This window comes from Ostreococcus lucimarinus, chromosome 16 (genome assembly GCF_000092065.1).
Source record: "Ostreococcus lucimarinus CCE9901 chromosome 16, complete sequence".
NCBI lineage: Eukaryota > Viridiplantae > Chlorophyta > Mamiellophyceae > Mamiellales > Bathycoccaceae > Ostreococcus > Ostreococcus sp. 'lucimarinus'.
Window position 1 is genome coordinate 211,754 of NC_009370.1, and position 17,520 is coordinate 229,273.

The following is a 17,520-nucleotide window of genomic DNA, read 5'->3' on the forward strand; positions in this document are numbered from 1 at the left end:
GATCACCACCTTAAGCGCTTCGTGCGAGGATCCAATAGCCCGGTAGATTTGTGATTTTCTTCAAGCCGAACCGCACAACAAAAGACGTTATTTTTTGCCACGACCGCGGGCGTCGAATGCGTGCGCGCGCAAACGCAATTGGCGTCGTCGTCGTCGTCGCGTCGTCACACCGCGACGCGCTCGACGCCCGCGCGCGCACGCACGCGCCCGATCACAACGCTCGATCGCACCGCCCTCGACATGCTCGCCGCGCGCCGCGCGCTCGACGCGCGCGCGCACCGATCGCCGACGACGCATCCGCGTCAGCGTCGCCATCGCGGCGACGCGCGGCGACGAAACGACGCGATGACGCGATGCGCGCGCGCGAACGACGCGCGGAGAGACGCGCGACGATGCGCGGTGACGACGGGCGCGACGCGCGCGCCGGCGGGATCGGCGCTGGACGCGGCGCGGGCGTTCAGTAATCTCGTGCTGGATTCTAAAAAGTTCGCGAGCGAGGCGGAGGCGGAGGCGAACGCGATGGATTTGGGCCCGCGGGCGGGCGTCGTGAGCTCGTGCGTGCTGCTGTACAGCGTGAAGAGCGGAGGACGCGACGCGGGGGCGGTCGAGGGGGCGATGGCGGCGATACCGGGAGGATTGAACGCGGAGAACGTCGATTTCGTGGTGGACAAGGCGAAGGCGAATTTGGCGAGCATGTGGTCGACGAAGGTGGACGGTCGGGTGAGCGTGGAGCTCGGATGGTGGTTGGTGAACGACGCGGACGCGTGCGAGAAGAAGGCGATAGAGATGCTCGCGCTGTGTGATGACCTGAAAACGCCGAGGGATAAGCTGCTGTTTAAGATTCCGGCGACGTACGCGGGCATCGAGGCGACGCGAAGGCTCGAGGCGCGCGGCGTGGCGTGTCACGTGTCGCACGTGTACTGTCGCGAGCAAGCGAACGCGGCGATCGATGCGGGCGCGTCAGTGGTTCAACTGTACTACTCTCGCTTGAACGCGTGGTACAAGTCCAAAAAATCGCTCGACGCGAACGCCGATCCCGGGTACGAGCTCGCGCGAGACGCCTTGGCGCGCGCCAAAGCCGCCGGCGGAAAGACGAAAATCATGGTGGCCAGTTTAGCGAACGTCGACGCCGTCAAGCGCGTTTTGGGAGCGGACTACTTGTTAGTGGGCCAACGCATCATCGACGAGCTGGCGAACACGCCCGCGAGTGATCTTGGGGAAACAATCATCTCCGACGCCGCGAGCGTCGCGGTGGGCGCCCCGGCGCGCCTCGACGAAGCCGCGTACCGCGCGGCGTGCGACGCGTCCCCAGCTTCGGAAGAGCTCGAGATCGCGCTCAAGCGCAACGCTGCGAGTGACTCTGAACTGATCGATTACATCAACGAGCACAAAGGCGGCGGCGGGAACGCGTAAAATTTTGGCCAGTCGGGCTTCTCGGCGTCCTCGTCAGCGCGTCGCCCACCGCCGAGCGAGTTCGACTTTCCCGCGATCGATCGTCGACGCCGTTCGACGTCGACGACGCGCGCGCGCGCGATCCACGATCCGCGTCACGATCTGCGCTTTGTAACGAATAACGATGACTTTACGACGACTTTACGACTGCGTCGTCCCGCCCGCGTCGTCCCGCGCGTTCAAACGAAACCGTTACGCTCGGCGCGACTCGGCTCGACCGCACACGATGGCGCGCCTCCGACCGTGCGCCGCGAGCTGGCACCGCGGACACGGCACGAACAGACTCTTATGCGCGTACGAGTACTCGCCCGAGCGCAAACCGCGCGCCGTCGTCGTGTTTTTGCACGGCATCGGCGAACACGCCACGCGCTACTCGAACCTGTTTAAACGACTCACGAGCGCCGGTCTGCGCGTCGTGACGTACGATTGCGTCGGACACGGCGCGTCCGAGGGCTTGCCCGGATACTTCGAACAGTTCGAGGACGTCGTGGAGGACGCGCGCGGGTTTTGTGAGATGACGCGGGCGCGGCGAGCGGGACGCGAACCGCTGGTGCTGTGCGGACAGTCGTTCGGGGGACTCGTCGCGGCGACGGTCGCGGCGAACGACGCTCGAGCGAACGCGCGGTTGATCGATGGTTTAGTGCTCACGGCGGCGAGCATCGACGTGAAGTGGAACGCGGTGCTGAGGGCGCAGGCGGCGATGGGGGCGCTGTTGGCGAGAGGGGCGCCGCGCGCGCGTTTGGTGCCGGCGGTGCGGTTGGAAGACATGTCGAACGATGCGGCGACTTTAGAGTCGTACGCCACGGATCCGTACGTGCAGTTAGGACCGGTGCGTTGTCGCACGGCGTATGAGATCCTGCGCGGGTTCAAGGCGCTCAGAGCGAGATACGGAGAGTTGAGGTGTCCGCTCTTGGCGCTGCACGGCGCCGAGGACGCGTGCGCGGATAAAACCGCGAGCGAGCGCCTCGTGTGCGAGGCATCGAGCGCGGTGAAGCAATACGTAGAGTTACCGGGGATGCACCACTTGATTCTTCAGGAACCGGGAAGCGGGACGGTGCTGAATCGAATAGTAGAGTTTGTCGACGGCGTCGCCGGCGCGGCGTCGCCGGCCGCCCGGGACCAACCTCGATCGAGGCTGTGACGTCGTCTCGCTCCCCGCCGCCGCCTGTACATTACGAAACCTACGACGTCACGCATCGTCACCGAGCGAGCGAGCGCCGACGCGCGCCATGCCGCTGTAATATAACGTTTCGCGAAACCGTCCCGAGCCGCCGCGCGCGCGTCGTCGGCCCGTCACACCGCCACTCGCGCGTCCCGCTCGCGTCGCGCCTCGCTCGCGCCGCACGTCGCGCGCGATCGCGAGTCGCTCGAAATGCCCGCCGCGAGGCGCGCGCGCGCGGCGCCCGCGCGCGCGCAGCGAAAACCAACCACCGAGAAAGAATCCACCGCGCGCGACGATGTCGACGCGAAACCCGACGACGACGTCGCGGTGAAGCGCGAACGGCGCGCGGCGGACGCCGACGCCGTCGCGTCCGACGACGAGTCGACGCGGGCGACGAAACGGACGAAATCGAGCGAGACGGGGACGGGGACGGTTGGCGGCGGCGGCGACGCGTGCGACGACGATTTCAAGACGCTCGTGCGCATCGATAACAACGCGGGCAGAGTGATCGGTAAGGGTGGCGAAAATGTCAAGTACATCGAGAACACGTGCGGATGCGTGGTTGAATTTCGCCGCGATGAAGGCGTGGCGGTGGTTCGGCCGAACGTCGTCGGCGCGGGCGGCGCGCGGCGAACGAGCGAGGAGAAGCGAGCGAGCACGCAACGCGCCAAGGCGCTGATCGAAGAGGTGGCGAACACGGGACAGATCATGGAGATGTTAACGGCGCACGTGCCGAGCGATGTCAACGCCGGGATACGGATCGATGTGAGCGTGGTGCCGGAAAGCGTCATTTCGGGGGACGACGAGGAGGAAATCGAAGTGGCGATTCCGTGCCCGGGGAAAGAGGGTCGCGTGATCGGTCGCGGCGCGGCGACGATTCGAGAGATAAGCGCGAGGAGCGGGGCGAGTTGTCACGTCGTTAAAGGTAGTGGCGTGTGCACGGCAAAAGGAAAGCGCAAGTGCGTGAGAATCGCGTATCAAATGGTGCACGACACGCTGCAGCTGCAAGTAGATAGATTCGCGGCGCCGAGCGCGCCGGCTGTGGCGCCACAGATGCAACCACATGCTTTGCCGATACAAGGTTTGCCTCAAGGCGCAGTGTTACTTCCGAATGGCATGGCCATGGTGCCTCTGGCCGCGATGGGACTCGCGGCGCCGGCGCCGACCGCGGCGCCGGCGACGACTATCGAGGTTCCTTGCGCCGGGAACGAGGGACGAGTCGTCGGTAAGGGTGGTGAAATGATCAAACATTTACGCGCCGTAACGGCGTGTGGGGTTGATATTAAGAATAACAAATCGCCGCACGCGGTGGTGGCGATTACTGGGCCGCTCGCGAACGCGCAACTGTGCGCCTCGTACGTGCGCGAAGTCATGGAAATGGGCGACACTCGCGCGACAGGGGGATTAAGCGGAGCGCCTCTACACGCGGCGCCGGCGAACACACCTCCGTTCATCGTGCCACAGCAGCAACAAGCGTATCAACACGCGCCGGTGACGCCACATTACGCGCCGGCGCCTCACGGAGCCGAGACGTGGGTACGATACTACGACGCCGAAGGTAAGCCTTACGAGCACAACCCGGTGACGAACGAAACGCGTTGGGTGTGAGGACTTTGCGACGTGAGACGAATGGATAACTTTAGATTAGCAAATCGTAGTGATTTTCGCCGTTGTAGAGCAGCTTAATAGCCTTTCGCTTACCCTCCTTCGCGAATTCCTCGCCGTACGTCTGAATCGACACGAACCCACTGCCCTGCGCGTTCTTCGCCTGACTCGCGTGTATGAACACCTTGATCGGTCGGCGAATCAACCTCGCGATCACTAACAATTCCGGCTCGCCGCCCCAAAACGACGGGTCCAGGATCCGTCGACAATATTGCTCCAAACCGTACTCGTACGAAATCGCCATCACCGCCTCACTAAAATTTTCCCGTTTCTCCGACGTCCGGCACAAACTTTCCGCCACGGCCAACCGCAACTGATCCGCCTCGAACTCCTCCTCCCCGCTCGTCATCGTGCGATTCGCGATCGCCGCTAAACCGAGCGCGAGCGACCGAAACATGCACCGCCCGTCGCCGCGCGTCCGCACGACTTGATAAAACTCCCCCCTTCGCGCCTCCCTCTTCGTCGCTTTCGTCGCTCTCGCGATCGAGAACACCTCTCGTCGCGCATCGCGCGTCGTCGCGTCTTCGCCGTCGCCGTCGTCGCGCGCGCGCCGTTCGGGCGCCGCGCGCGCGCGCACCGGTCTCGACGCTTTCGGGTTTTCATCGCGCCGCCGCGGCGCGCCGCGCGCGCGCTCGGCCGCGCGCGCGCGTCGCGGTTCGTCCATGTCGCGCGTCGTTCGCCGCGCGCGCGTCGCGCTCGAGGGCGTCGCGGAGTGCGGATCGCGGTTGCAAACTGTCCCGAAGAGCTAGCCTAGAGAGATTCTCGCGCGGCGACCGTCGCAGTGACTGAACGTGCGCTCGACGCAGTACGTCGCGCTGCGCGCCTTGAAACGGGCGCCGCGAAGGGCGCTGGTGACGGTGGCGCACATGGCCTGCACGGCGCGCGCGCGCTCTGGGTCCATCTGAAAGCCGTCGGCTCTGGCGAAGAGTCGCGCGAGCGTGCAGTGCACCGTGTCGTTCTGCGCTCGCGCGGCGCCGACGGCGCTCCGAGCCAATCTCTCGCGAATGGTCTGCACGTTCCCGTGAACGTCGTTGAAACAAAGAATGAGACACCCGCTCGGCGCCAGGCAGACGCGATCGACCTCGAGCTCGCACTCGCCGCACCCGCGCAGCGCCTCCGCCACGGCGCTCTCCTCGTACGCGACGGCGTCCTCGCGCGCGTTCGGCGCGTTCGGCGGCAGCGTCGCCGCGCTCGCGAACTCCACCGGCGCGCGCACGTACTCGAACGTCCGACTCAGATGAAACAGCGTCACGTGCAGGCTTCCTCGTCCCGGCGCGTACGCGTCCATCGTCGTCCCGCACAGCCGCGTCAACTCTCGCGTCGCCCGCTCCGCGGCGCTCACGATCGCCGGCGCGTCCTCCATCGTCAGTATCACCAATCTCGCGCAATCGCTCGGCATGCCCATCTCCGCGTACGTCTTCGGCCGCGTCCCGACGTCGGCGCGGCGCGCGAAGCGAAACCGCCGCCGCGCCGTCGTCGTCGTCGCGTCCAGCCCGTGCGTCGCGAACGCGAGCTCGAGCGCCTCGTACGTCCGCGAGACCTCGCGCGTGTGTTTCACGTCGATCGGCGCGCGCTTTTTCGACGTCGACGCTTCGGCGCGCCTCGTCCGCGCGTCGTCGTCGTCGTAATCGTCGTCATCGTCGTCGTCGTCGTCGTCGTCGTCGTCGCGCGCGAAGACGCGCGACGCGCACGCGTAATACGCCCCCGCGCCGCACGCCGCGCCCGCGAGCGCGGCGAGCGCGATCGCGCGCGTCCGTCGATCGAACATCGCGTCGCGACGTGCCGATCGATCGCATCCGTCACACCGCGCCGTCGCGCATCGCGACGGCGCGCGTCGCGACGACCGCCGACGCGCGCGCCATCTCCGGCGCGCGAACGTTCCTGCGACGCCGCCGCGATACGCGACGACGCGGCGCGAACGATGGATTCGCGATTCGCGTGCCGACGCGCGCTCGTCCGTCGCGCGCGCGACGCGTGCGCGCTGACGCTCGCGGCGTGCGCGCTGATCGCGGCGGTGAGCGCGGCGGCGACGCCGACGACGGCACAGGTCTCGATCGGGGCGCGGCGCGCGCGGACGGGGGCGATCGTCGCGGCGTGCGCGGCGGCGGCGTGCGCGGCGGCGACGCGCGCGCTGGATCGGGTCGGCGCGCGCGCGCGGTTCGTCGGACCGGGGTCGCAGGACGCGCGGCGCGATGGGCGCGCGCGCGGGGGGGGGTCGGGCGGCGCGGGAGGGGCGCTGGAGACGCGGGCGTGGAACGGAAGCGCGTGGGTGGCGCGAGACGCGGCGGCGGCGGCGCCGGTGACGCGATGGATGGGACGCGATCGGAACGCGAGCGACGGCGTCGACGTCGTGCAGGGGACGGGGGCGTTCGGGTACGGTGGGTATCAGGAGGGGGTGGGGTACGAGGACGCGCGCGCGCGCGCCGAGGCGGAGCGCGCGGAGCGGGAAAAGTGGGCGCGGTGGGAAGCCGAGGACGAAGAGCGCGAGTCTCGCAAAGCGGAGAAGAAGGCGGAGAAAAAAGCGGAAGATCGGGCGAAGAAGGAAAAATCGCGCGCGAGGCGTTGGCAAAAGTACGACGAAGCTTGGGCGCGGTTGGACGCCGACTCGGGCGCGTCGTCGGAACCGCTTCGCTACGCCGACGTTCCTTGGCCGCCGAAAATGAAAGAGCTCCTCGACCGCGAAGCCGGCGGCGCGAGCGCCACCGATCGCGAGCGCAAGCTCGCGTACCACCGCTGCGTGAAGCGGTGGCACCCGGACAAGTTTCTCGCCAGATTCCGCGCGCGCCTCCGCGCCGACGACGCCGAGCGCGTCGTCGAGCGCGTCGAGGCGGTCGCCAAATCCTTGACCATCGCCTACGCCGCCTCCGCCTCGTAGTCTCGCCGCTTGTATTTACGTATTTATGTAACCTCCTCTCGCGCCTCTCGCGCGCGTCGCGTCCGGGATTCATCGACACCGCGTCGGTTCGATTTCGTCGCGCCGCGTCGCCGTCGCTCGCGCGCGCGCCGACGCCCAACCTCAGAGGGCGCCTCGCGAGCGCCATGCTTCGCCCGCTCGCGCCGCGCCGCGTCCCGAGCGCGCGCCTCGCTCGCGCGTCGCGCGTCGCGCGTCGCGCGCCGCCCGCGCGCCCGCGCGCCCTCGCGCGCGCGTCGGCGGCGGCGTCCCGAAGACTCTTTCGCCGCGACTCGGCGCGCGACGACGGCGCGCGCGACGGCGCGCGACGCCCGATCGCGCGCGACGCGCCCGTCGACGCCGCGCTCGCGCCCGCGGCGCGCGAGGACGAAAACGACGCGCGCGAGGCGAGGCGCGGGCGCGGGACGAGAAGCGGGACGAGGGACGACGACTCGAGCGACGACTCGAGCGACTCGAGCGACGACGACGACGCGACGAAGGAGGCGTCGGTGAAAGATTTGATGCGATTCACGCTGCCGACGATGGCGATATGGCTGTGCGATCCGCTGCTGTCGCTGGTGGACACGTCGGTGGTCGGGCTGAGCAGCGGGACGCTGGAGCTCGCGGCTATCGCGCCGGGGAGCGTGTACGCGGGGTATCCGTTTTATTTGCTGGCGACCGGGTTCGCCGTGGCGACGACGTCGATGGTGGGACAGGATCGATTGCTCGCGAGACGCGGTGGGGCGGAGGATGAAGACGAGCGCACGGTGGCGTCGGCGATCATGACGGCGTCGGGGGTGGCGGCGATTTCGGCGGTTTTGTTAATCGCGGCGCACGAGCCGGCGCTCGCGAGATACGTGGGGAGCGCGAATGTGGCGCTTTTGCCCTACGCGAGCGCGTACAGCGTGATTAGAATATTGGCACTTCCCGCGGGGATCATCAGCGCGGTGGCGCAGTCCGCGTTTTTAGCCGTTCGCGATCCGTGGACGCCGCTCAAGGCGGTGACGCTGACGACGGTGCTCAACCTCGTGCTGGATTTATGGTTCGTCACCGGGTTAGGTTGGGGGATCGCCGGCGCCGCCTGGGCGACGAGCGCATCACAAGTCATCACCATGGCGCTCCTCATCCGAGCGCTCGTGCGTCGAGGGCCGCAAATAGACAAGGTTAAGGAAATGTTGCGCGAGGCGAAGGAGCGCGCGAAGACGTCGGCGTTTTCGTCGACGAAGGAATCGCGCGCGGTGCGCAACGTGGGCGCACCAGCGTTGCGTCTACCATTTAAGAAGCCGAGAAATGATTATCTCGAGCGTTTGAAGTCGATCGCCGGGCCGGTGATGATGGTGGCGCTCATAAAGTGTATCTTTGTTGGTGCCATAGTGCGATCCGCGACGGCCATCTCCCCGGAGGCGTCCGCGGCGAACGGCGTGCTCTTGACCGTGTACTTTTTTTTCGCCGTCGTCGGCGAGGGCGTGAGTCAGGCGGCGCAGGCCTTCTTACCGCCTCAACTCGGTAACTTTGAAAAGGCTTCCAAGCTCGCGTTCAACATCATGCTCGTCGGAGTCGTCATCGGCGGCTTCAACGCCGCCACGAGCGGTTTAGTGCCGAGCCTGTTCCCGCAAATGTTCACGAAGAGCGCGCCGGTGATCGATCTCATGAATCAAGCCATCCCATTCATGGCCTTGGCGCTTTTCGCGCACACTGGTAGCATGGCATCCGAAGGTTGTCTCCTCGCCGCGCGCGACGGCGTCTTCATGTCTCTCTCCTACGTCCCCAACGCCGCGCTGAGCTGCGTCACCCTGTCCATTTTATCCGCCAACGGCTTCGGCGTTCGCGCTTCCTGGATCGCACTCTTCCAGTTCCACTGCGTTCGTTTGGTCATCAACGCCGTCCGTTTACGCGCCGCGAACAGCCCTCTGCGAAAGTCGTTATCCGCCGTCGCCGACGCTTCGAAAACCGACCTCGCCGCCGCCGCCGACAATTTCGCCGGTCTCGAGGGCATCGCCGACGTCGGCCAAACCCCAACCCCGACCACGTCTTAATAAACGATGGAACACGTGTATCGTGACCTGTAATACATAACGTCGTAGACACAGTCGCGCGTCGTCGCGCGCGCCGTCGCGCGCGCCGTCGACCCGCGCCCTCGCCAAAATCCGTGTTTATCACGATACTCACGCACGCGAAACCCTTCGCGCGCGGCGCGTCCCGCTCCGTCTTTTCAACGCGCTCGCGAACGAGCGTCGACTCGAGGTGCGACCCCGACGACGCGACCGCGCGATGCGCGCGCATCACTCTCGTCGCGCGACGCCGCGCCGCTCGATCGACGTCGCGCGCGCGACGGCGACGACGCGACGACGGTCGGCGTTAGGGCTTTGCGACATCGCGATCGCGTCGAACGCGAACGCGCGTCGCGCCGCGCGCGAGCGTCGAACGACGCGCGAGGGCGTGGAATCGGATGACAAAAACGCTCTCGCGTCGTTCGCGCGCGCGTGGGGTGGGAAAGGACGCGGGCGTGGGATGGAGGATGGCGATCTGTGATCGACGGACGATGGGACTGACTTTGGGACGCGACTGTCTCGCGCGCAGAACACAGCGAATAATGTCTGATCGAGGCGGATTCTCCCGCGGTTTCGGCCGCGGTGGTGAACGCGGTCGCGGTGATCGCGGTCGCGGTGATCGCGGACGCGGCGATCGCGGACGCGGACGCGGACGCGGACGCGGACGCGGCGGCGACGACAAGGATGTGTGGGTGCCGTGCACCAAGCTCGGTCGTCTCGTGCAACAAGGGAAGATCAAGTCGCTCGAACACATCTTCTTGTTCTCTTTGCCGATCAAGGAGCACCAAATCGTTGAACACTTCATCGGTGGGGAGCTTAAGGATGAAGTTATGAAGATTTGCCCGGTTCAAAAGCAAACCACGGCGGGTCAGCGCATGCGCTTCAAGGCGTTCGTCGTCGTCGGCGACTGCAACGGTCACATCGGTCTCGGTGTCAAGGCGTGCAAGGAAGTCGCGCACTCGATCCAAGGTTCTATGATTTTGGCCAAGCTCAACATCGTTCCGGTGCGCCGAGGTTACTGGGGCTCCAAGCTCGGTGAGCCGCACACCATCCCGACCAAGGTTCACGGCAAGTGCGGTTCCGTGCACGTTCGTCTCATCCCGGCGCCGCGTGGTGCGGGTATCGTCGCGTCCGGTACCGTTAAGAAGGTGCTCGCCATGGCGGGTCTCCACGACGTGTACACGTGCTCTAGAGGTCACACCCGTACGCTCGGTAACTCCGTGAAGGCGACGTACGAAGCGCTCAAGAATTCTTACGGCTTCTTGACGCCGGATTTGTGGGCTGAGACTCGTTTCGCGAAGCCGCCGGCGCAGGAATTCACCGATTTGCTCTCCAAGCCGGACCGCAAGGCTCGCGATTACTAGACGTCGACGAGTTTTACGTAGCTAGAGTTTATGATACAACAATCTTCGTAAACAAACTATCGCCCGATCCGCGCGGCGTTGCGAATGCGTTCGTCGTACTCGAGCCCATCGATGCGCTCCAACTGCGCCACGGCGTGCGCTCGAAGCGAGTGGAGAATGCGTACGAGCGCTTTACGTTTCTGCGCTTCGCGACCATCGCTGACTGGGACGTGCGGTCGAACCACCGCCTTCTCGTTCCGTCTCTTCGCCGTCTGGCGCTCTCTAAATTCCATCGCGCGATACAAATTCTCCGTCGCCTTCGCCTTCTCCATCGCCGCATCCCGCTCCGCCGTCGCTCGCAGCACCATCAACCTCGCCTCGAGCACTTCTTTATCCCTGACCGCGTCCAACGCGCGCTGTCGTTCGCGCGCGCTCTCTCGAGCCGCTCGAAACCACGCTCGCAGCCAACCGCGTCGGCGTCGTCTCGCCCATCGCGCGCGATGCGCCTCCAATCGCGCCGCCGGATCCGCGCGTGCGCTGCGCTCGCGCCAAGCGGAGAACGCGCGCGCGAGCGCCCGCGCGCGACGCGCATCGGCGACCGCAGCGCGCGCCGCGCGGCGTCGCACCGCGTCAGAGGCGACGAATCGCCACTCCGCGAACGCGCGTCGCATCGTCTCTCCGCGTCGAACGCGCGCGCGCGAGACGGATTTCCATCGCGCGAACGCGTCCGCGGACATCCGCCGCGCGCGCGCGCCGCGCGCCCGGTCGACCGGTCGCGCTCTGACGCGACGACTCGTCTCGTCGAAAAGCGCCACCGAGGTGAGCGGGACAGCGGGACAGCGGGACAGCGGGACGCGTAGGGACGACGGGACGCATCGCGAGCGAGCGAGCGAGCGAGCGAGCGAGCGACGTAAGCTCTAATGTAATACTGAATGTTGGCCTACGTCGCGTGGTGCGCGTCCATCAAGACGCGCGCGCGGGGAGACGCTCGAGCTTGGCGAGCGTGTTGAAGGCGGCGACCTGGCTCAAGCCGTCCGGCCACGTCACGGACATGGCGTAGTTTCCGATGACGGACATTTCTATCGGAGCGATATCGTCCGGGATCGGGGTGCCGTTTAAGAGCCTGTCCGGGGACTCGTCGCTGCCCTTGACGCGAGCGCTCGTGTCGGACATGCGAACGTTTTTCGCCGTGATCCAAAACGGCTTATCGTCATTCTCCCCGGGAAGTTCGACGCGAAACGCGCCATCATAACCTGGATCGATATCGACGCGCGGCTTCTTTCCGTTGTTAAGCTTGGCGACCTCTCGAACGACGGTGGCGGCGACGTCTTGGTACCTCGAGCTCGTCTTGCACGCCGGGTCTCGCAACACGAGCGGCCGACCGGTGTCCCCGCACGCGCTCAACTCGGGCACGATGGGCATTTGCAGCAAGTTTGGCACGCCATATTGCTCACAAATCGCCGCGCCACTGCCCTCGCCGAAGGGTTTGTGTTTGACGCCGTCGACTTCAAAGTAACTCAGGTTTTCTACGACGCTCACGCACGGCACCGCTAGCTTGGCAAACATGCGCACACCTTTTTCGACGTCGATGAAGGCTAACTTTTGCGGCGTTGTCACGACGACCGCAGCGGTGATGGGGACGACTTGGCACAGCGTCAACTGAATATCCCCAGTTCCCGGTGGCATGTCGAGAATTAAATAATCCAGCTCGCCCCAATCCGTCGTCGTCAAGAGTTGATTAATCAACCCGCTCACCATCGGTCCGCGCATGATGGCGCTCCCTTGTCCGGCGAACCCGAACGAGACCACCTTCACTCCCTCGTACTCCACCGGCGTGATCGTTCCCGTGCCTTTATCCATCTCTAACACCGGCGATTCGGGCGAAATCATCGTCGGCAAGCTCGGTCCGTAGACGTCGGCGTCCAAAATCCCCACCTTTGCCCCCATCATGGCCAGCGTGTACGCCAAGTTCACGCTCGTCGTCGATTTCCCGACTCCGCCCTTACACGAGCTCACCGCGATGATGTGTCGCACTCTGCGCAATCCCTCAACCGTCTCCGGCGCGTCGTTTCTCGCCGGCTGCGCCGTCATCGTCACCCGCACGTTCTTCACCCATTCCAACTCCCCGACGAACGCCTTCGCCTGCCGTTCGAATTCCGCCTTCACCGGGCACGCCGGTGTCGTCAATTCAATCGCAAACAGCACGTTTCCCGCGCTTTCGTCCACGTTCAGCGCTTTGACAAAGCCGCAGTTTACGATGTCCTCGCCAAAGTCTGGGTCGATCACCCGTCGCAGCTTTTCCAGCACCGCCGCCTCTTTGCTCCCGTCCGGGGCGCTGTAAATCGCGGGCATGGACGTGGTATCCACGTCCGCGGCGTCCAACGCGTCGTGACCGTCCACCGCGGCGTGACGCGCGCGCACGGCGGCGCGCGGGCGTCGAGCGGCGTTATCCAAACGCTCGCGCGGCGGCTTCATAGCGCGCGCTGACGGCGCGAAGACGCGCGCGGCGCCGACGCGAGGCATCGCGGCGCGTTCTATCGATCGCGCGCGCGCGTCCGGAGAATCGCGCGGGCGCCGACGCGCGCGCGTGCGTGTGCGCTCGTCGCGCCTCGTCGCCTCGCGTCTCGTTCGACGTTCAACGTACAGCGCTATTCCTATTCCTATTCTCCGCGCTCGTCGCGCGCTCGCCGCGCGCGCGCGACGTCACCTCGCGATCACCCGATGTCACCCGCGCCCGCGCCCGCGCCCGCGCGCGCCCCCCCGTCGGCCGAATTCGCCTCGCCGTCTCGCGCGCAGCGCCTTGTCGACGGCTTTGCTCTCTCGCAGCGCCGCCTCGAGTTTCGCCCCGCCGTGCGCGCGCTTGAACACCCACAAAAAGCACCCCGCCTTGGTGCGTCGTCGCCAAATCCCGCTCCCGGTCGCGCCCGCCTCGTACTTCGACCCGCCCTCGCGTTCGATTCGAAGCGTCTCTCGCAGCGCGGCGTCCATCGCGTCGCCGCCGAACGCGCGCGCGAGCCTTCGCATCAGGTGTCGCTTCGGCTCCTCGATCGTCGCCGCGACGCGTTCGGCGCACTTGAAATCTTCTTCGCGCATCTCGACGCGCGTCGGATCGTCGACGTCGAGCATCGCGTCGTCGTCGCGCGTCGTCGTCGTCGCCGCGCGGCGCGCGTCCCGAGCGTCGCGCGCCGTCACCTCCCCCTCCTCGACCTCGCGTTCGGCGTCGACCGCGCGCGCGTCGTCCATCGCTTCCATGGCTTCGTAATCGATCAGCGCGTCCTCGTCGTCGTTCGCGTCGTCGTCGCGCGCCATGACGGTGCTCGCGCGCGCGAATCGATGTCCCGTTGCGTCACAATCTGCCGCGCGCGCCGTCGCCGTCGCGCGCCATGGGCGCGGCGCTGAGCCAGGCGCGGACGCTGTTCGACAAGTACTTCGGCAACGTGGACATGCGCGTCGTCATGCTCGGCCTGGACGCCGCCGGGAAGACGACGATCCTGTACAAGCTGCACATCGGCGAGGTCCTGAGCACGGTGCCCACGCTCGGGTTCAACGTCGAGAAGGTGCAGTACAAGAACGTCGTGTTCACGGTCTGGGACGTCGGCGGACAGGAGAAGCTGCGACCGCTGTGGAGGCATTACTTCAACAACACGGACGGGTTGATCTTCGTGGTGGATTGCCTCGATCGAGAGCGCGCGAGACGAGCGAAGGAGGAGTTTTACAGCATCGTCAACGACGCGTTCATGCGAAACAGCGCGATATTGATATTCGCGAATAAACAGGACCTGAAGGGGGCGATGACGACGGCGGAGCTGGTGGAGGCGTTTGAACTGCCGTCGCTGAAGGGACGGAGGTGGCACGTGCAGGCGTCGTGCGCGACGCAAGGGCTGGGGCTGTACGAGGGACTGGATTGGTTGTCGAGCACGCTGACGAAGATGCGAAGGAATGGGGTGGTGACGAGCGTGGGGAGTAGCGGAGAGCGACACGGGGCGGGGAGACAGGGACGCTCGGCGCGGTTTACGTAGGCGAGGCGAGCGAGACGCTTTAGACTGGGAACGCGGTCGCCTCATAGCAGCGGCGTCGGGTTCGTGTAATAAGACGACGATACGTGTGATGTGATGATGATTTTCGCGTCGGCGCGTCGCGCGATGGCGAAGCGTCGACAGTCGTCGACGATGATTCGAGTAATACAAGTACACACAACGTAGGGCTACTTTTTACGCGCGAGCAGCAGCTTGGCTTCTTCGAGTTCCTCGCGACACTTGCCGCAGCCCTTGGCGGCGTAGCGACACTTCGAGCACCCGAGCTCGGTGCGAGGCGGACGCAACACGCGAGGTCGACCGCGAGCGGGCTTACCGTCCGCCGTGCGCACGGGGACGAGCGTGAGCTCCGTGACGATTTTCCGTTCGCCCGTGTTGATGTCGATGAACGCCTTCGCCTTTGACTTGGATGGGAACTTGACGTTGACTCCCTTGGCGCTCTTCGTTTGAACGCGCGGGGCCGTCTTTGCCTTGGTCTTCGTCGTCTTCTTCGCCGCCACCGCCCTGGTCTTCGGCGTTCCACCGCGAGGTCCGCGTTTTGAGCGCGGCGTGTCTGGATCGCACGCGCCGCACCCTGTGGATGCCCAACGACACTTGCTGCATCCTTTCCCGACGACCACGAGCGCCATGGAATTGTCCGCGCGAACGCTCGCCTTCTTCTTTGGCGCCTTGGTGGCTTTCTTCGCCGCGAGTGCCAACTTTTGCGCAGCTGGTCCGCGCGGAAGTCGCGCGGTGCCGGGATCGCATGCGCCGCACCCGTTCGCGGACCATCTGCACTTGCTGCAACCCTTGGTGCCGTAGACGACGAGCGCCATCGAATTCGATGCGGTGGCTTTCGCCGCGCTCTTCGTCTTCTTCGTCGCTTTCACCACCGTCGGAGCTTTTGTCTTCTTCTTCGCCGCAGCCGCGCGTGGCCCTGTCGGCGCACGCGGCGTGTCTGGATCGCACGCGCCGCACCCGTTCGACGCCCATCGACATTTGCTGCATCCTTTCGAGCGCACGAGCGCGAGCGCCATCGAATCGTCCCTCGCGGGCGCTTCGACTCTGGACTTTTTCGCCGGTGGCGGACCGTTTTTCACCTTGGGTGGGCGCCCACGGCGCTTTTTTTGTGGCTTCGAAGCTTCTGACTGCGTCGTCGCCGCGTTCAAGTCGACGACGCCGAGCGGCGATCGCGTCGCCTCGACGACGGGCGCGACGTCCACGGCGACTCGCGCCACCGTGACCACGGGCGTGCTCGCGACGGGCGTTTTCTCTCGTGGAGGCGGCATGTCATCCTCCGGCTCGCGCGCGTGCTGTAAGTACATCGGCGGCGGCAATTCGACGAGTTGTCGGTTCATGAGCGGATGCCATCTCGGTCCCGGCGTGCACGAATCGATGGCGGGCGTCATCGCGTACGGCGTCGGCGCGTACGGCGTCATCGTGAATGGACCCGGCGTCAGCGCTTGCACGCTCATTGGACTTCTCTGTTCGACTTCTTCGCCTTCGTCGTCGTCTTCTCCGTCGTCCACGTCCGTGCACTGCACGCTCTCCTCTGGGAAACTCGTCGGGCGCGCGGGCGTGCACCCGCCCATGGGCAGCTCCAAATCGTTTGCTTCGCGGAAATCCACCATCTCCTCGATCGCCTCGTCCGCGCTCCACCGCTCGTTCGCGTCGACCCAGGTCGTGGACTTCAAAAACTCGTACAACACGCGACATCCCGGCGCGACGCGGTCGTCAAACTTGGCGAGAATCTCCTTGACGCGCGTCTCTTGACCCGCCGTCGCCGCAATCTTCTTCTCCAACTTCAGCTCCCCGAGCGCTTCTTCCAGCTGACAATCCACCAAAACCTCCACGTCTAAGCACATGGACGCGGCCCAGACCAAGAACGCCCACATATCGGCTTGAAAGTCGTAATGCGGCCCGCGCGTCTCCGGCGCGATGTACCCGCACGTCCCCGGTCCCTGCAGCGTCATCCTCCGCTTCCCAACCTTTGGCAGCCGCACCGCGGTCCCCCAATCCGTGAATCCGATCGTCACCTTCGTCACCGTCCCGAACGCGTTCCTCAGCGCGCTCCGCACCAACAAATTCTTCGCCTTCAAATCCCTCCACACCACGCGCGCGCCCTTCAGCGCCTCCAGTCCCTCCGCCACCTGCAAGAACAAATCCAACTTCACCCGCTCGCTCAGCGCGCGTCCGCTCGCCCGCTCCCGCGTCACGAAATCCTCCAAGCATCCGTCCTCGCAGAGTTCGCTCAGCACCGCCAGATACTTCTTCCCGTCGCTCGGCCGCGTCGTCGCCGCGCACCCGTGCACCTTGACCGCGCACCGCGGCAAATCGCTCACCGTCGCCACCTCGCTCACCACCAGCGATTCCTTGTTCGAGTCCACCACGCGCGCGCACACGATTTCGTTTCGAAACCGCGCGGCGTACGCGGTGCAGAACCCGCCCTCGCCGAGGACGCGCGCGTAATCCACCTCCACCTCGGGCTCGGCGAACTGCTTCATGTCCGGGCGGTGCGCCGCGATCGCGCGCAGGCACCGCGCGCACTCGTCGGCGTTCATGGCGACGTCGAGGATTAAATTTTTGGCGTCGCGCGCGTCGTCGACGCGCGTCGGTCGCGTCGCGCGTCGCGCGATGGCGCGCGCGGGCGGACGGCCGTTGGACGACGTCTTTCCCCTGGGCGCGTCGTTTTATCGCACTCGTGTACGCATTGTGTGTACGTTTCAGCCCATGTGAGTATCACGGAGCTGGTATTGGTGTCGGACACATGGGTATGTGTATTTAGTAGTGTATAAATAACACACGAACGCGAGGAAACCCTCGGACCGCGCGCGCGATCGGCACACCGCGGCGTCGATCGCGTCTCCGCGCGCGCGCCGACGGTCGACGCGCGACGAGAGCATGCTCGCGTCCACCGTCTCCGCGCGCGGCGCCGCGCCGTCGC

General features: G+C 65.8%; 13 protein-coding genes across 13 annotated transcripts; 7 read left to right on the plus strand and 6 right to left on the minus strand.

The window, feature by feature from the left end:
• Nucleotides 1–119: 119 nt before the first annotated feature.
• On the plus strand, nt 120–1,590 carry OSTLU_28085 (predicted protein). The gene has a single exon (XM_001421840.1). It carries the CDS (start codon nt 520–522, stop codon nt 1,411–1,413), a length of 894 nt encoding a protein of 297 aa, XP_001421877.1. The 5' UTR covers nt 120–519; the 3' UTR covers nt 1,414–1,590.
• Nucleotides 1,591–1,774: 184 nt separating this feature from the next.
• OSTLU_6100 (predicted protein) lies at nt 1,775–2,533 on the plus strand (the record flags this gene model as incomplete). The annotated part of the gene is made up of 1 exon (XM_001421841.1): nt 1,775–2,533. A coding segment is annotated over one exon (759 nt), but the record flags the coding sequence as incomplete, so codon positions are not given.
• Nucleotides 2,534–2,750: 217 nt separating this feature from the next.
• On the plus strand, nt 2,751–4,263 carry OSTLU_28087 (predicted protein). Its single transcript, XM_001421842.1, has one exon. It carries the CDS (start codon nt 2,825–2,827, stop codon nt 4,220–4,222), a length of 1,398 nt encoding a protein of 465 aa, XP_001421879.1. The 5' UTR covers nt 2,751–2,824; the 3' UTR covers nt 4,223–4,263.
• A 44-nt stretch (nt 4,264–4,307) lies between these two features.
• Nucleotides 4,308–4,718, minus strand: OSTLU_7601 (predicted protein; the record flags this gene model as incomplete). Its single annotated transcript, XM_001421969.1, has 1 exon — nt 4,308–4,718. A coding segment is annotated over one exon (411 nt), but the record flags the coding sequence as incomplete, so codon positions are not given.
• Nucleotides 4,719–5,015: 297 nt separating this feature from the next.
• Nucleotides 5,016–6,053, minus strand: OSTLU_25671 (predicted protein). Its single transcript, XM_001421970.1, has one exon. The coding sequence runs from the start codon at nt 6,045–6,047 to the stop codon at nt 5,025–5,027; it is 1,023 nt and encodes a 340-aa protein (XP_001422007.1). The 5' UTR covers nt 6,048–6,053; the 3' UTR covers nt 5,016–5,024.
• A 537-nt stretch (nt 6,054–6,590) lies between these two features.
• Nucleotides 6,591–7,154, plus strand: OSTLU_28090 (predicted protein; the record flags this gene model as incomplete). The annotated part of the gene is made up of 1 exon (XM_001421843.1): nt 6,591–7,154. One exon carries the CDS (start codon nt 6,591–6,593, stop codon nt 7,152–7,154), a length of 564 nt encoding a protein of 187 aa, XP_001421880.1.
• A 536-nt stretch (nt 7,155–7,690) lies between these two features.
• Nucleotides 7,691–9,205, plus strand: OSTLU_28091 (MOP(MATE) family transporter; the record flags this gene model as incomplete). Its single annotated transcript, XM_001421844.1, has 1 exon — nt 7,691–9,205. One exon carries the CDS (start codon nt 7,691–7,693, stop codon nt 9,203–9,205), a length of 1,515 nt encoding a protein of 504 aa, XP_001421881.1.
• A 557-nt stretch (nt 9,206–9,762) lies between these two features.
• On the plus strand, nt 9,763–10,584 carry RPS2 (Cytosolic 80S ribosomal protein S2; Cytosolic 40S small ribosomal subunit protein S2; the record flags this gene model as incomplete). The annotated part of the gene is made up of 1 exon (XM_001421845.1): nt 9,763–10,584. The coding sequence occupies one exon, from the start codon at nt 9,763–9,765 to the stop codon at nt 10,582–10,584; it is 822 nt and encodes a 273-aa protein (XP_001421882.1).
• A 56-nt stretch (nt 10,585–10,640) lies between these two features.
• Nucleotides 10,641–10,949, minus strand: OSTLU_93869 (predicted protein; the record flags this gene model as incomplete). The annotated part of the gene is made up of 1 exon (XM_001421971.1): nt 10,641–10,949. A coding segment is annotated over one exon (309 nt), but the record flags the coding sequence as incomplete, so codon positions are not given.
• Nucleotides 10,950–11,526: 577 nt separating this feature from the next.
• On the minus strand, nt 11,527–12,915 carry OSTLU_37610 (predicted protein; the record flags this gene model as incomplete). The annotated part of the gene is made up of 1 exon (XM_001421972.1): nt 11,527–12,915. One exon carries the CDS (start codon nt 12,913–12,915, stop codon nt 11,527–11,529), a length of 1,389 nt encoding a protein of 462 aa, XP_001422009.1.
• Nucleotides 12,916–13,287: 372 nt separating this feature from the next.
• Nucleotides 13,288–13,689, minus strand: OSTLU_28094 (predicted protein; the record flags this gene model as incomplete). Its single annotated transcript, XM_001421973.1, has 1 exon — nt 13,288–13,689. The coding sequence occupies one exon, from the start codon at nt 13,687–13,689 to the stop codon at nt 13,288–13,290; it is 402 nt and encodes a 133-aa protein (XP_001422010.1).
• A 257-nt stretch (nt 13,690–13,946) lies between these two features.
• On the plus strand, nt 13,947–14,582 carry OSTLU_37806 (predicted protein; the record flags this gene model as incomplete). The annotated part of the gene is made up of 1 exon (XM_001421846.1): nt 13,947–14,582. One exon carries the CDS (start codon nt 13,947–13,949, stop codon nt 14,580–14,582), a length of 636 nt encoding a protein of 211 aa, XP_001421883.1.
• A 185-nt stretch (nt 14,583–14,767) lies between these two features.
• Nucleotides 14,768–17,137, minus strand: OSTLU_28096 (predicted protein; the record flags this gene model as incomplete). The annotated part of the gene is made up of 1 exon (XM_001421974.1): nt 14,768–17,137. The coding sequence occupies one exon, from the start codon at nt 17,135–17,137 to the stop codon at nt 14,768–14,770; it is 2,370 nt and encodes a 789-aa protein (XP_001422011.1).
• Nucleotides 17,138–17,520: the final 383 nt, after the last annotated feature.

What these genes read in the sequence shown, in the direction of transcription:
- OSTLU_25671 (XM_001421970.1), bottom strand. Translation starts at nt 6,047, where the DNA reads ATGTTCGATCGACGGACGCGCGCGATCGCGCTCGCCGCGCTCGCGGGC.
- OSTLU_28085 (XM_001421840.1), top strand. Translation starts at nt 520, where the DNA reads ATGGATTTGGGCCCGCGGGCGGGCGTCGTGAGCTCGTGCGTGCTGCTG.
- OSTLU_28087 (XM_001421842.1), top strand. Translation starts at nt 2,825, where the DNA reads ATGCCCGCCGCGAGGCGCGCGCGCGCGGCGCCCGCGCGCGCGCAGCGA.